Here is a 16,327-nt window from a genome sequence, read left to right as displayed (position 1 = left end):
GAGAGAAAGATTGTTTATCCCAACAGGGAAAGGCTTATGGCCTGGCACTGTCCCCTGGCCTGCCCCGTGGCGTATTCCCCAAGCCGGGATCTCTAAGGCTTCTTCCCAAAGTGTGTCCTGCAGACACCGTGAGCAGATATTCCGTTGTCACATATACAGCAGGAGCCTAGCACGCCCCTTCCTCTTAACACTTGCAGAGATGACACATGGAAGCCACAAGGCATGCGGGAAACAGTGTGGCCAATCTGATATATGCAGCATGAAAGACTGAAGCTGGATATCAGGTAGGACTTCCAATAGGAACACTGAAGGAAGTTAACTGCAGGGAAACAAGTGGGGAATCTTGCTCCCTGGTAACTAGGTAAATGTCCAGAGCAAGGTCCTATCCTACTGGTAATGGTGCCATTTTCATTTTTTGGGTCACAAGACTCCTGTTTTCAGCAAGAATGCACCTGACCTCCACAGGCATCCGTAGGTCATCAGATTTCCTCTGGCATGTGGTGAACTTGGGCCTGTGAGGAGCTGTTCTTCCCTGGAAATAGGATCAGGACCGAAGAAACATGTGCTCTGCTGGGGTGAAGTGGGGCTGACCTAGGTTGGAACAGAAGGAAGATGGAATGAAGGGGCTTTAGAGCCAAGAGAATGGGAAGCACCCAGTCATGGCCTCACGCCTGCCTCTGGTGTGGGCTTGGTGCACACATGATGTGTGCAGGTCACCGTAATCGGGCTCTGCGAGGGAGCCAAAAAGAACAAGACAAGGTCCCTGCTCTGCAGAGAGCAATTGGCTCATGAACCGGAAGCTGGGGAGGCATGAGGGGCCCAGATTAGGGGAGAAAAGCCACAGTTACCAAGCATCAAGTAGATGCCATAGGCTTTGTGTACATTATTTCACTCACTCTCACAGCAAAATCTTGGAGCAGGTAACCCTACTTTACATGTGAGCAAATGGGCTCCGAGAGGTTAAGGAACTAGCCCAGTGCCACACAGCTAGTGAGTGGTGGGATTTAACCACAGTCTGTCTGTCTGGTTCTGAATCTCTTTTTTTTTTTTTTTTTTTTGATGTAGTCTCGCTCTGTCACCCAGGCTGGAGTGCAGTGGCGTGATCTCAGCTCACTGCAAGCTCCACCTCCCGGGTTCGCGCCATTCTCCTGCCTCAGCCTCCCGAGTAGCTGAGACTACAGGCGCCGCCACCTCGCCCGGCTAGTTTTTTGTAGTTTTTAGTAGAGACGGGGTTTCACCGTGTTAGCCAGGATGGTCTCGATCTCCTGACCTCGTGATCCGCCCGTCTCAGCCTCCCAAAGTGCTGGGATTACAGGCTTGAGCCACCGCGCCCGGCCCTGGTTCTGAATCTCATACTTATCCCGCTCTGCTGCCTTCCAGCCCTTGTTACCCTCTGGTAAGCTCCTCTTGGCATCATCTGTAACTCAGAGTGTCACCAATTACACCATACAGAAGAAGCCAGCACGTCTCGATTTAGAGAACTCTAGTACAAGACCCCAAGAGCAATAAGAAATTGATAGTGCAGGCTAAAGGGTTGTCCTTTGTTCGGAAGTTATATTCTTCCTACTTTTCTTTTTTTTATAATATTATAGGAAAAGTGAATGATACTTTTGCTTTTTATTTTCTTATTTGACAAAATAAAACATGGGAAGTCCCACAAGAGAAAAAGATAGTTGCTACTTACCACAGGGCTTGCCAGCCATTGTACGTGTATTAGCCGTTGGTTCTTAGGACACCTCCTGTCACAGGACATTGAGGCACAGGAGTTTAAGTGACTTTCCCAAGGCCACACTGCAGGTGACTGGTATGGCGAGCATTCAGACCCTGGTGGTCTGGCTCCAAGTCTGCATTACAGTTAGAGGCTGCGACTCTACCCCTCATTACAGGTTGGCTGACCCTGGCTGCAGCCTCATGTGCTCCCTCCTCTCAGGGACCCCAAAGGCACTCACCCCGGGGACCTGGCCCCCAGCTGCTTCTCCTGTGGAGTACCCTCTCCCAGCATCACCGAGCATTTCCGTGAGCCATTCTTTTGTGGTTCCTAATGGTCACCTGTGGTCCGTTTGGAACCTGTTTGCTTACTCATGCCACAAAGACCCAGGGTGTGGAGGGCTGAAGGAATAATTCCATTTTGTTTTCTCAACGTCTTCCTTGCTGTAATATTGGGGTCCAAGACTGAGGCCCAGCCCAGCTGCAGTCAGACTCCTGCCATCTTTCCAGTCTTGCCAGCATGAAGCTGCAGGGCCAGTCCCCTTGGAGGCGGTTCCCTGACCCTTTGGGATCTGCAAGACCCTGACTGCTCCCGAGGCCCCCACGAGGCGGGCTGTGCAATTCTGGCACTCATGTGAGGCAGCAGCATTGGTTATGTAAAGACGGGGGAAGTTTGCCCATAGGAAAGAGTCAGGGAAGGGCCAGTACAAATTCAGGACAGGGATTCTTCTGAGGAGGGGAGAGGAATACACAGGGCATCAAAGGCTTCGAATGTGCTCTTTCTTGAGCTGGGTACAAGTGGATATTTTTCTGAACGCTTCACCTCTGTGTTACCTACATTTGCATATATAAAATACTTCATCATAAAAGAAAAAATAAGTCAACTCTGGAGTTCAGTAGGCTGTACTGAAGCCACTGGGAGATGACTTTGCATTGTGGCCAGGGCAGGATGAAGAGGCCATGGTTCTGCAGCCTCATCCTGAGGCCAGGTGAGAGGTTGAGAGATGGGAGCTGTCTTCTCCTGGGGCAATCACACGAGCAGACATGAAAGGTGAGAAAACCAAGGTGTTCGGCGAGCGTGTCTGCCTGGGCCAGAGACGTGCCTGTGTGAAACTGTGTCGTGTGCTGGGAAGCGGGCAGGGAGGATGTCCTTAGAGTTTGACACTGACCCCAGAACCATGCCTATTTATGAGAATGTAAAATGCTCAAAGATAGTAGGACTCCGGGGGTAGTAAGATGGCACTTGCCAGTATGGCCCAGCCTGGGAGGCTATGAGGGAGGCAGTGTCCTGAGGAGGCCTGAGGAAGCTTCCAGAAGAGGCCTTCCTGTGGGATGGACTGAGCAGGGGAGGGCTCCACATTCGCCGCCTGTGGGGACAGTCTGCAGGAGCCACCCTGTGGCCCACCTTGAGGGAGTGGTCTGGCCTAGGGGAGGGGAGGGCTGAGCCCAGAGAAGTGGCTGCGATTCCTTTGACAGGAACGCTCTAGAGACAAGCCAGCCCCCACCCACACCTTTTGGAGCAGTTGTGAGACCAAAGCCTGGAGGCAACAAGGAGAGAAAGAACTTCTTCTCCTAGGGTCCTTGGGAGCAGGGCAGGAGAAGCGTCTGTCACAGCCAATGAGATCAGGGCAGCCTCTGGAAGTGGAAGAGAGCCGGTCCAGCTACATCTGCCGTCCTGCAGGGGCTTCTGGCCCGGGTGATGGCAGTCAAGGGGCCATGGCAGAGGAGGCTTATGCCTTGTCACTGAGAGCGGTAGTTCGTCTGATGGCTTCAGGTTAGCAGGAGCAGGGATGGATGGAGCGGGTGTGGCCAGGACCCAAGCAAATGGCAAGTGGGGAGGGAGGGAGCTGGGCCTCTCCTTCCTGCCTGATGCCAAAGCATCTTATCCAAACTGCCGTCTTACAATGAGGATACAGAGCCCAGAGAGGGGAAATGATTTGCCCACGGCTACACCATGCACGCTGCAGGCTGGGATGGGTTCCCGCCTGACTCCTGGCCCAGTGCTCTCTCCACCACCTTGGGCAGGACCTTCCAGCTTGTGCTTTGAATCAGCACGAAGTGAATTGATTTCTTGTCTCGTCACTAACACTGGCCTTCTGTTCACCTCCACCCCTCCCTCACACCATCTGGGACCCCAAAAGACACTTGGCTTTCTGTGCTCGGTGCCTTTATTCCGCCCATCTGAAATCACTGTATTGATTCAAAGAAAGGAGGAAAAAGAAGTGTTTTAGAAAAGGCTAAAAATCTTGAGGGGACGTGAGGCATGTTGTTAGCTTTTGTCTAGAAAATGTTTCATATCTTTGTCCCAGAAGAGCTTTAAGAACAGCTGGCAGAGTCTGGGATAATCTAATGCAGTTGGCCAGGCCTCTGGAGGGGTCTTCGTGTCCAAGGAGTCCGTCAGCCTTCAGAATGCTCCTGGCAAAGTCTCTGGTAATTACTGTGCTAGCCATTGCCGAGATAGGCGAACAGCCCTCAAGCTCCTGGTCTGGCAAACCACCCCACCGTGGACAGCAGACACCCTCAGGGCCGAGCCTGCGGGTAGCTCCTCAGTCCAGCCCCTCTGGTAGGAGAGTGCTGGGCCTCGGCCAGCACCTTCCTCCTCCCCTCTCCTCTCCTGGCTCTCACATAGCCCTTTAGTTGCTCCTGTCCCCTTAGCTCCTGGCAGTGGGCAGTGTGGCTGCCAGGGCCTGCCTGGGAGCCCAGAGAGGACACTCACTACAGAGAGTCAGCTCCCTGGCAGGAGCTGTGTGAGCACAAATGCTGGGGGCACTGCAGGTGCTCTCCCCTCTCACCGTTCCTGGGTGGAAAGTTGTATTTCCCACGGTGGTGGATGCGGGTTCATTCCATCTTCATCACTATCCTGGAAAGGAGGTATTGGCATCCCCATTTTGCTGATGAGAAAACCGTGGTCCAGAAAAGTTGGGTGTGGTACTCAAGATCTCCTAGCTAGTAGTTGCAGAGCCTGGGGCTTTACTCTGCTCAGGCTCTCTTCCATTTGCATAAGGATTCCATCAGTGCCAAAGATGAAGATGACCAGGCTCTGAAAAGCCCTGAAATATTTTATCTGTATGACCAGAGAGCTGCCTATGTCCCTTGGCACACTTCTCAGCATATGGAAAACACTCCATGATTTTCTCTCCATAATAATGTACTTAGCCTGGGGCCTATAGAGTCTGTAAAGGCTCTGACATGAAGGTAAAATTTGGCATGTGTGAAATCATGTGCATTTTTCTAGGCAGAGAGCCCTGAGCTCTTAGCAAAGGTATCTGGAACCCAGAAAAGTTCCATAGGTCTGGGGACAGAGACCAGGGTAATCCTGGCCACCAAGAGAAAGAGGGAGAGAGAAAGGCTGAGGCTCCAAGGGGGATTCAGTTCTTGAGGAAGCAGACTCGAGTTCAGAATGTTGACTTTTTACCAGGCTATGCACCAGGGATCAATACCCATGGAAAGGAGGGGAGGGACACAGCATGGGGCAAAGTCTACCACAAAAGCCCCACAGCAGCCTCGGCCAATCCTACGTGGCCCATCAACCTCAGCCCATCAACCTCAGCCCGTGTTGGGTAAGAATAGGGAGCCTTTATAGCCCCACTGCAATTGGTGCCTGGATGTGGACAGCCCTTGGAAGGATGTGACTTTGGGCCAGGTAGCTCTCAGTAGCTGAGCCCGTCTTTGATGGGGCTGATGGGGCCAACAGCTAAAGGCATTCTCCAACAGTGCTCCCAGCAGCTGGGCAAGAAGTCCTCCCTCGAAGGAGGATCTGGGTGGTGCATCACCAAGCCCAGCGCAGCATTTCTTCCCTTGGAAAAGTAGTGGAGAATAAATAATATCTACCTATCCATCCATCCATCCATCCATCCATCCATCCACCCATTTAACATTTATTACACACATCTTATGAGCCAACAGCCTCTGATAAGTACCTGTGATAAAAAGGTGTACATGGCGTGGTCTGGTGGAGGAGAGAGACACATCAGTGAATAATTAAAGCACAAAGTGGTCATTGCTGAAATAGTGGCAAGTGCCAAGAATTGTTATAGCATAGAGGAGGGTGGGACTGACTCCTCCTGGGGAAGTGAGCAATTCCTGAAAGAGGTGACGAGGCAGAGAAAGGAGTGGATGGAAGGCATTTCCAGCAGAAGGAAATCATAAAGCAGGATGGTGGCCTGAGAGGGTTTGGCAGATCTGGCGAGAGTGCCAGTGTGGATGGAGTGGACAGGTCACTTGGCGGGGCTGAGGGTAGAAAGGGAGATTGGAGTAAGATTGTGAATGGACTTTATCCCACCAGGATTGTGGAGTCACTGATGGGTTTGGGCAGAGGGTTGGCATTAAAGCATCTGTAGTTTCGGAAATCAGCTCTGAGGATACACAGGCTGGGCTGGCCACTGGAACCCCAGGGCATCATCTGTGTGCCAGAACCAGGCATGCGCAGCAGGTGTCTAGCATCCCCCTAAGCGTGAGCCAGCTTCCCACCTGAGTGGCCCTCGAGTGTGATGTTGTTCTGTTCCAGCACACAGGTCGTTCTGCTCTTGGGCACAGGTGATACTCCTCTGAGAATGAGCGATGGCCCTGTTGCCCTAATTTCTCAAAGATGTTCACTTCCCATACTCAGATCCTGCTCTCATGCGTGGAATGACTCTTGATGCGCTGTGTGTATCAGCCTAATGTCATGTGAACACATCAAAGCTTTCTCAGGATCCCTCTTGGTGCCACCCACATTCTACTTTTGGCTTCTCAAATGGGTGCCCCAACCCAGGGAGTGATCCTGTGACCAGCGTCACTCATAGACCAGCAGTGACCTCACACTTTCTCCCGGCTAGTGCACTGCCACTCCAGGAATGATTCTGCAGCAGGATGAGGAGCCTAAGAGAGTGGAGAGCCCCAGGATCCCCCTCCAGGGCTCTGGGAAAGGCCTTATAAGAAGACATTCAGGTCCCAGAGAGAATCCCATCCACGTAATTCCTGTCGAAGGGCCAGGCTGCCCGAAATCTGCCCACTAGCGAGGGCAGCTGCAGACTGTGGAAGTCAGAGAGACACAGCCTGTGTCTTGGAAGGAGAGGAGAGATGTTCTGGGAGCTAGAGCAATCGGCTTCCAGTTCCATAAGAGACTGGATTGAAGTAGATGGCCTTCAAGTTAAATAGCCCAAGGTGAAGATTCCAACCTCTTCCCCAGCCTTTCCATAGGTGGAGAGTGCAAAGAGGAAAACAGAGGCTGAGGACCTGCTCTTGATGCTCAGCCACCAAAGAGAGGGTGTAAGGACTCAGGCCTCTGCTGTGCCCTGGAAAAACACCGAAGCTCGGATCCAGACTGACAAACGGCCACCCAGGAATCCCCACACCGTGGGTCCCATGTGTTGGTGACACCCAAGGTCATGGCCCTTTCGCTGTTTGCTGCTCCAGTGGCTGGAACGGCGTGGGAGGAAGCCTCCAGAAAGCCTGTCCATCTGGAAGGCTGGGGAAGGCCATGGGGAATAGTGGAAAAACCCTACATTTTCAGTTCCATGAAGGTTGACAAGGGGGCTAAATGTTGAGAACGCCACCACCCTACAGAATTCTTCATGTTATTTTTCTGGGGGTTCCTTTGGGACTCCATGCCATGTGATTCTGGCTCAGAAAACAGCCACCATCGCCGTCACCCTGTGTTAAGGACTCCTGTGTTCCAGGTGCTGTCCTAGGTGCTGCGTGTGCTTTATTTTTTTTCCTGACAGCAACCTTGAAAAGTTGTTATTAGGATGTCCGCTTTACAGATGAGGAGCTAGAGCCACAAAGAGGTTGAATAACTTGCCCAGGACACACAGTAATAGCAGAGCCGGGATTCTAACCCAGGTCTCCCTGACACCAAAGCCACGTATGTTCTTTGCCCTCCACTGCGTAATCTTCAACATTGCCGCATGGAGGACAGTCCAGGGGTTTTGTGGCCGCCTTCAAGGATAGGGCTTCCCTTTCCAACGCTTTTTCATCGTGTACCTGAGAGGGCCCCAGTCGCTCAGGTCCCCGAGCACAGAGATGGACAAGGTGGAGCTGGGTGCACCAGCCAGAGAGCCTGGAACCTTGGGGCCAGAGGGCCTTGGTGGGCCGGCGTCTGCACTGGGATTCAAGCTCGTAGCGCGTCCAAGCAGGGAGGGCCCCTAGAGAAGAGCCAGCTCCCTCCGTGGGACAGAGGAGGAAACTGGCCCAACCGGAGGACATAAATTGCCCAAAGCCACAGAGCTAGCTGGAGGCGTTGTGTGTGCGTGAGTGTGTGTGTGTACGTGAGTGTATGTGAGAGAGTGTATGTGTGTGAGAGGGGTGGCCCGTGAACAAAGGCCCACAACAGGCTAATTTTTTAATTTGTTTTAACACAAGTAGTGTATTTGGGACAAGGTGACCCCAGGAAGGGGCTGTAGAGGAGTGGGGGAATGAAACGCAGCAGAGAATGAAGCCATGGCAGGGTTCATTAATGATCAAGTTACTGCTTTGGGCCACTGGGGCTCGATCCCACTGGGGACTTAGGCAGATGGTATAGGATGTGCCTTAGAGCTGTCCTGTGCAAGGGACAGGGAAGCTGGAATATTTATGCAGCAACCCCATTGTCATTGGCCGAGTGCTGCCATCAGGGGACTTCGGCACCCCAGCACCTCTTGCCAAGCACATTCCAGCAATCAAAGAAATACCAAAGGGCTGGTATTAAAGGTGTCTAGACCCTTGAGTAGCCACCAGTTCCCTAAAGAGTCTTGAAAACCCTTTAGGGTAGAGAGATCCTAAGCATCAGTGCCAAGGACAATCTGGAGGAAAGATGAGTAAACCTGTACGCTGCCCTGCCGGCCCCAGACAAGGCTGTGCTGTGGTGGGAAGGGGCTCTTTCCACATGCTCTGGGGGAGAGATGGCAGGTGATATAGCAAGAGGGATTGAAGTTAGAGCTTAGAAAGAACGTCTCGGTGACACTAGTGAAAACCATATCAAAGATGTCTAGAGGTTGGGCACGCTGGCTCATGCCTGCAATCCCAGCACTTTGGGAGGCTGAGACGGGACAATCATTTGAGCCCAGGAGTTCAAGACTAGACTGGGTAACATAGCGGGACCCTGTCTCTACAAAAAAATTTTAAAAATTAGCCCGGTATGGTGGTGTCTGTAGTCCCAGGTCCTCAGTAGGCTGAGGTGGGAGGATCGCCTGAGCCCAGGTCCTCAGTAGGCTGAGGTGGGAGGATCGCCTGAGCCCAGGAGGTTGAGGCTGCAATGAGCTATGATTGAGCCACTGCAGTCCAGCCTGGGTGACAGAGTGGCTAATTTATAGCCACTGGCTCAAAAATAAGTAAATAATACTTTTGAAAAAGCTGTCTGGAGCTACACTGAGCCATGCAGCTCGATTGGCGGCCACAGAAGAAATGGTGGACATAGAAACAGGCAGCAGCAGTGAAGATTTCCCATGGCCAGGGCCAGCCAGCGAGCACTCCTTTACCTGTCAGAGGTGCAGGGGAGTGCTGGGAGGACAGATGGAGATTGAGAGAAGGGAGATTCTCCACCCCAGCCTTGGCTGGGAGGAAGCACCAAGAGGAACACCTCTCTGCACCTTAAGGTCCAGTGGAAGCCACAGGAAGAGGTCCCTCCTCTGGTGTGATTGGGCCCATCTTTCATGGTGGCAAAGTCTTGGAAGACCTAAGTCCGTAGGCTGCAGCTCTCCTGCACCAGGGCCACCCACCACCCTGGGCCTGTGTTCCTCATTGGTAAAAACGGGGAGGGTGGGAGGCTGCACTGAGGTCCCTTCCAGTCCTGACTTCCTGTCACTGTCCACTGTAGAGGCCATCCCCGTGGCCCCTGGGTTCTTCTCAACTCACCATCAACAACAAGTGTTGACTAAGCACTCAGCATTTGCCCAGCAGGAAGGGGCTGGGGGACATAATCAAATAACACATAGGCCCTGGCTTCTAGGAAGGGATAGGTGGGGAAATAAGAGTTTATTTACTGGGCCAGGCACAGTGGCTCACGCCTGTAATCCCAGCACTTTGGGAGGCCGAGGTGGGTGGATCACCTGAGGTCAGGAGTTCGAGACCAGCCCGGCCAACATAGTGAAACCTTGTCTCTGCTAAAAATACAAAAAAATTAGCTGGGCATGGTGGTGCATGCCTGTAATCCCAGCTACTCGGGAGGCAGAGGCAGGAGAATCTCTTGAACCCAGGAGGAGGAGGTTGCGGTGAGCCAAGATCTCACCATTGCACTCCAGCTTGGGCAACAAGAGCGAAACTCCATCTCAAAAACAACAACAAGAAAAAGAGTTTATTTACTGAGCACATACTCTGTGCTAAGCACCTGACCTCTGCTGCCTCCTTTCCTCCTCACTGTAACCCCCTAAGGTAGGAACGGACCTCCATTATTCAAACAAGGGTACCAGGACTTAGAGGAAAAGCCAGTTGCCCAGAGCCACACAGTGGTAGAGCTTGGATTTGAGCCCATGTTGTTAACCACGATGACTCTCCTCCTCTGGGAAATGGACAATGACTCTCTAAGGACAGCTCCTAGTGTTCCAGGGGACAGAGCAATGAAAGCTGCAATCATCCAGGAAGGCCTTATAGAGGCGGTGGCTTAGCACTGGGCCTCAAGGGAGGGGCAGAACTTGGAGGCTAGTGGGGAAGGAAGCAGCCTGAGAGAACCAGCTGTACAAAGCAGGCTGGACCATGTCTGCTCCAGGCAGCAAGGTGTCATCTTAGAGTAGGCAGGAGGGCTGCAGCCGTGGCTCAGCCTGCTGTGGCTCCAGAGGAACAGAGGATGGGTCAGGGAGGAGCAGGTGTTTTCTAAACCCAGCAGGGCAGGAAGCCCCATTCCCACACCTGGAGCCCACCCCCCTGGAAAGGCTTATGCCCAAGCCAGGCCGGGCACCTTCCCTCCTCCAGACTGGTTTGGTCAGTCTGAAGATGAGCTGGCTTAGTATGGATCAGCTTCCACAGCCACCTGAGCCTGTGCCCAAGGAGCCAGGCCACCGATCTGATAATTACAATAGGTAACACATGTAGCAGTCACCATGTGCCAGGCACAGCTTCAAGAGTTGTAAGTAACTTCAGCCTTCCAGTATCCCTATGAGGTAGGTACTGTGACTGTGCCCATTTTATAGATGGAGAAACAGGTGCAAAGAGGCTGAGTGACCTGCTCAGGGTCACACAGCTAATAAGAGGCAGAGCCCAGATGCACTGCTCTGTTGTACTGCTTCTAAGCAGAGGTTCCTGAGCCCTGGCCATAGCTGCCCCCTCCCTCTGTCTGAGATGCCACCCCAGGTTCGGGTTCTCCTTGCCCAGGGCTCGTCCCTGCCATGATAGCCCCTCCCTAGAGGAAACTGTGAAAGACATCCCCTCCAGTCCTCGCAACAGGAAAGGCCAGGCCAGAGTGCCTGGCTTCTCTCCCCGACCTCCACATCCACATGCACCCTGTCCCCGTCTCCCCCAACCGAGCACCGTTGCCTTTTGTTCACAGTGATGGCTCCTGCACCCAGGCCGGTGGGGGCATGGAGGACTCCGTGGTGGCAGCGGCGGCGGTGGCAGCCGGCAGACCCAGTGCCCATGCCCCGAAGGCTCAAGCCCAGGAGCTGCAGGAGGAGGAGGAGCGGCCGGGGGCAGGGGCTGCCTCCCCAAGGGCTGGCCCCCAGCACATGGCCTCCCCCGGCCGGCAGCAGCCTGCCCTGGCGACCGCGCTGTGCTCCCACACCCCTGCCGCCTCCGATTACGAACTCTCCCTTGACCTAAAGAATAAACAGGTACCCAGGGCCTCCTAGGGGGGCGGGGAGGGTGGTGAAGGGGCCCTGTCTTTGGGGGCTGTCGAGGGTACCAGGGATATCCCCGCTGGGCCCCCTCTGCTACAGGCACACCTCTTTTGCCACAGTTCTCCTGCATTGAATGACCTAGTTTGCCCTTCCCTGGACCAGCCACAGGCCTCTGCCTTCTATCATGGCAGGGCTCATACCCTCGCGATGCCAGGCCCTTGGGCAGCATGTCCAGGGCGTCTGCTCCTTGTACAGTGCTCAGCAAGCCTCCACTGCCCCACAGACCACTAGGCAAGGAGCCCATTGTTCTCTGGGGAAGTCCCCACCTCCACCTGCTGCTTAGAGGCCATAGTCCAGTTTCCGTGCCCACCAAGGGAGTTGAGGCTAGGCACCCACAGGCACAAATGAGGCACAAAGACAAAGGTCTCCTGGAAGCAGACAGGATTGCCAAGATCCATCCAGACTGGGGGAGTCCAAAGCTCCCCTATTGGAGAACAAATTCCATGGAGGGACCTGGGCCTCCATCTTCCATTCAAGAAGAGAAAGTGGCCAATTGTGGGGCCCCCATTGAACTCCCAAAAAAGATAATGCCTCAGTTTGTCTTGGCAGGCAAGAGTCTTGATGGAGGGGGTGTGCGTGTATGTGTGTGTGTATGTGTGTGTGCACTTCGAGAAAGGTGTGATGGCATGATACTCTTAAAGAAAGGGCTTTGAACTTGGAGATGTAGACGTGGGATCCAATCCTTGCTGTTCCTCCTGATGAACCCAGTGGCTTTGGGAGTGCCAGTTAAGCCTTCTGGGCATTGATTTCATCATCTGCAAAAATTGTAATTAACTTTGAATCATTTCCAAGGTCCCTTCTGCCCCAAAATATGAAGGTTCTAAAGAACAATTCTTCAACCCAATAGGCAAGGTATCTTCAGAAAGGAAGCTTAGTCTCCACTAAGACGGAGTCAAGCCAAACTAACCTCCTTCCTCTCTTGGCATTGATGCCAAGCTCATGTCCTGGCTCAGGCCAGCTGTAGGCAGCACATCAGTAAAGGGTTTGACCAAATCCCCCAAGATATCTATGTGCACAAGCTGGGAATGTGTGGATTCCTAACAATGTAGTAAGCGGGATTGTTCTCAAACCAAATTATCCAAAAAATGTCCATCAAAAAAAATCCCAGGGAGTTAAGTGGAAGCGCTGTCCAGGTCGACCATTAGACAAGGCAAATTGAGGCACACAAGTTACATTCACCTGGCTGCTGATGACATAAGGTTGAAAGAGAACAGCTGATACCTTGGGGATAGCATCACAGACTTTGTAAAAACCTCATCAGGGGCCCGGCGCGGTGGCTCACACCTGTGATCCCAGCACTTTGGGAGGCCGAGGTGGGTGGATCACGAGGTCAGGAGTTTGAGACCAGCCTGACCAACACGGTGAAACTCCGTCTCTACTAAAAATACAAAAATTAGCCAGGCGTGGTGGCGGGCGCCTGTAATCCCAGCTACTCAGGAGGTTGAGGCAGGAGAATTGCTTGAATCTGGGAGGAGGAGGTTACAGTGAGCTGAGATTGCACCACTGCACTCCAGTCTGGTGACAGAGCGAGACACTGTCTCAAAAAAACAAAACAAAACAAAAAATATCTCATCAGGACAGAAGGATGGTTTTAATGAAAAAAAAAAGAAGAAGAAGAAATGTGGAAAAATCTAAAATTCTGCTCCTAGCTTCGGAAAGCCCACAGCACTAGTAGAAGATGTTCAGGCTCCAGCCTGAGAGACAGGCCTTGGGGTTTCAGGTGCCTGGAAGCTCAGTCAGGAGCAGGGGAAGCAGCTGCCGGAGCAGGGAGGGCCCGTTTCACACTAGACAAGAGGCCCACGCTGCCCGGCAGAAGGGAGTGCTGCACCCGCCGCAGCCCCGTGCTGCTGATGGTCAGGACCCCCGAGAGATCCGCGCTTGGTGCTGGAGGCTGCATTTAAGGGAGGAAACAAGAACCCTGAGGTTCCTGAAGAGCAGGAGGATGGGCTGGGGTTATGTGGAGAGATCGCAGACAGGAAAACAAGTCTTAGATACAGAAGGGCTGCATGTGAAAAATGATTTGATGCATTTTCTATCATTCCAGCCAAAAACAGTGGCACCAGTATATGAAGGCTATCGGAGGGGGAGATTTAACTTAATTAACAAATAAACTGTTAAAAGTATGGAATGCCCTGCCTGTGAGGTAGGGAGTTCTCTGTCTCTGGGAGTGCCCAGGCGGGGCTGGGTAACCATCCACCTGCGACATATAGTGTGATCTGGGGGCCACTTGGCCAGATGAGGGGTCCTCTGCTTCGTGAGGTCAGAGACCATCTCTTATCCATTTTGATACCTTCCCCAGCATCCAGCAGAGTGTGCTGGACACAGTAAGAGCTCACTGGGTGAGTGTTTTTTTTTTTTTTTTTTTTTTTTTTTGAGATGGGGTTTTGCTCTTGTTGCCCAGGCTGGAGTGTGATGGTGCGATCTCGGCTCACTGCAACCTCTCCCTCCCGCGTTCAAGCAATTCTCCTGCCTCAGCCTCCCGAGTAGCTGGGATTACAGGCGTGCACCACCACACCCAGCTAGTTTTTTGTATTTTTAGTAGAGACGGAGTCTCTCCATGTTGGTCAGGCTGGTCTCGAACTCCTGACCTCAGGTGTTTCACCCGCCTCGGCCTCCCAAAGTGCTGGGGTTACAGGCGTGAGCCACCGTGCCTGGGCTGGGTGAGCATTTTTTTAAAATAACGATGCTGTGCAAAGCAACAGGGAATGACATACCAAGAAACAAAAAATAATGCTCGTACCTGCCCCCAAAAGAGATTACAGTTCCACTTAAGGAGTATCCAGTCAGTAACACCAGATAAAACGTGTGTGTTGGTTTGGGCAGGTGAGTGAGTTTGGTTTTGACTGACTGGGTGCAGTATCGGGGTTGGTGCGGGATTCTGGTCAGTACTGTGGGCTTTTTCTATGGGGGCATAATTCTAATAGATGACTTCTGCACGTTGGCCAGATTGAGTCAGGTGAGGTGAGGAGTGGCAGTGGGTGCAACAGGGCCCTCTGCTGAATGAGTCCAGCCTGGGAGAATAGCTTGGTTCCCCTGACCTGTGTATCCCTTTAGACCAACTGTAGGCTGGGGGTTGGGGGAAGGGGACCAGTAAGGCTTGAGGAGGCTAGAGCAAGGTTCTTGGAAACATGGCACACATTTATAGGAGACTGAACTCTACTCCTCTCTCTTCTGCCATGAGCTGTATGGCCTTGAGCAAGTTGCTCGACTTCTCTGGCCTCAGCTGCCTCCTATCTCTGGGACGTCACAGGCTCTTCCCTTGGCCTCAATCTCTGAAGTTTCCACTCCCCCCACACCCCTGCACTTAGCCTTCTCTTGCTTTAGGACTTGCTTTAGGTACCTCTCCTCTCAGGCAGCTTTCCGTGCCTCCCAAGCCTGCACTGGGTGCCCCTCTCAGTGATCCCACAGTACCCCGGTGTGCCCTGTCACAGCCCTTCAGCCCTGTGTCAGCATTTCCTGTTTGCTTGACCCCCTCCTGAAGGCAGGTGCATGACTTGGTCCTCATTATATTCTCAGTGCTTAATGCAGTGCCTGCCGAAGAAGCTGCTGGAAGGATGAGAAAGGGGAAATGGTCACTAAGTAACATAAAGGGGGATGGGTGTACAGCCTGGGCCCCGGAACCGACTGCCTTAGGTCTCTTTGAGACCTAGGACTTGGTATCCCAACCCAGTGATTCCGCCAGCCACCCTGAATCCTGTGGTCCATGGCCTGGGAGGAGTGCTGGACACTCTTAGCTCCCCAGCCCGCCGACCCGCCAAGCCTCCTGTGTCAGCCAGTCTGGATTCCCAGGAGTGTTTTCCTTGGCTCTTCTCCCTCCTTCACCTCTGCTCTAGCCCCAAGCCCCACTGACACTGCCTCTTAACAGTTCTGGAATCCCACCCTCTGTTGCCTTCCCCACTGCCCCTGCCTCAGGAGGCCAGGCCATCCTTCCTCTTGCCTGCGCCCCTGGCGAGACCTCCTGCGCTTCCCCTTCTTTGAGCTGTGCTCCTTCCAACCTCACCTCCACAATGCAGCTGAGTCATCTTCCTAAAGTGCACCTCTGACCGCAGTGATCCCTGGGAGAGCCTCTGATGGCTCCTCCTGGTGTGCAGGACAGAGGCCTCTCCACGGTCCCTGCCACAGTCCCAGCCCCACGGGGGTTCCAACCGTTCTCATTTGCTGTCCCGAATCTCAAGCCACCCTCACCTCTGGGCTTTCGTGTGGTTTTTGTTTCCTCTCCTGGCGATACTCCTCTCCTGTCCCTGACCCCATCTGCTGCACCTGGGAGACTTCTGCTCATACTTCAGGTTGCAGCCGAGGCACGTGCTTTCACCCATTGCCTGTTGCCTCCTCTGTGCTGTCTGGGAGTGGGAGCTGTTCTGGTTAACTGCATGGACCATGTTGTTCTCAGGGCTGTGTGGAGTTGAGCAGGTGATGCTCGGGACACCTCCAGGGTGCTGCATAGCCCACAGGAAGAGCCGGTGCTCCTGGAGCTGTGCCCTGGGAACTGCCCTGTCTTTGCCCACCTTTGCTGCCCTGCACCATGCACAGTCTTGGGCACCTAGGAAATGCTCACCAGGGAAGGAACATAGGAATGAAAGCACAAGCAAGTGAATGACCGAACGAGGCCTGCCCTCCAGCTTCCTGGCCTCTTCCCCAGCACCTGTCACAAGTCACACAGCAAGACGGTCCTCCTGCCAGCTCATCTCTGCTCCCTCTGCCTTCGACCCTCTCACCCCACCCCCGCAGTCCTGGGGGATACAACGTGGGGCGGGCCAAGGAGTCAGCATGCAGGTTCCTTTGGGGAGCCCTTTAGGAAAGTGGCTGCGGCCAGGACATAGAGGGCCTAGGTGTGA

At 53.4% G+C, this 16,327-nt stretch overlaps 1 protein-coding gene across 1 annotated transcript in view; it reads left to right on the top strand.

Moving 5' to 3' along the window:
* Positions 1-16,327, top strand: part of IQSEC3 (IQ motif and Sec7 domain 3) — a 100,719-nt gene that overhangs the window by 48,111 nt on the left and 36,281 nt on the right. The window contains exon 3 of the mRNA XM_011957132.1: positions 11,147-11,426. Within this exon, the coding sequence (XP_011812522.1) occupies positions 11,178-11,426 (249 nt within the window). The 5' untranslated portion in view covers positions 11,147-11,177. The remainder of the gene's footprint in view (positions 1-11,146; positions 11,427-16,327) is intronic.

Source organism: Colobus angolensis, unplaced genomic scaffold, assembly GCF_000951035.1.
Source record: "Colobus angolensis palliatus isolate OR3802 unplaced genomic scaffold, Cang.pa_1.0 Scaffold437, whole genome shotgun sequence".
NCBI lineage: Eukaryota > Metazoa > Chordata > Mammalia > Primates > Cercopithecidae > Colobus > Colobus angolensis.
The sequence above is the reverse complement of the archived record's forward strand: the minus strand, read 5'-3'. Positions and strand labels throughout refer to the sequence as shown.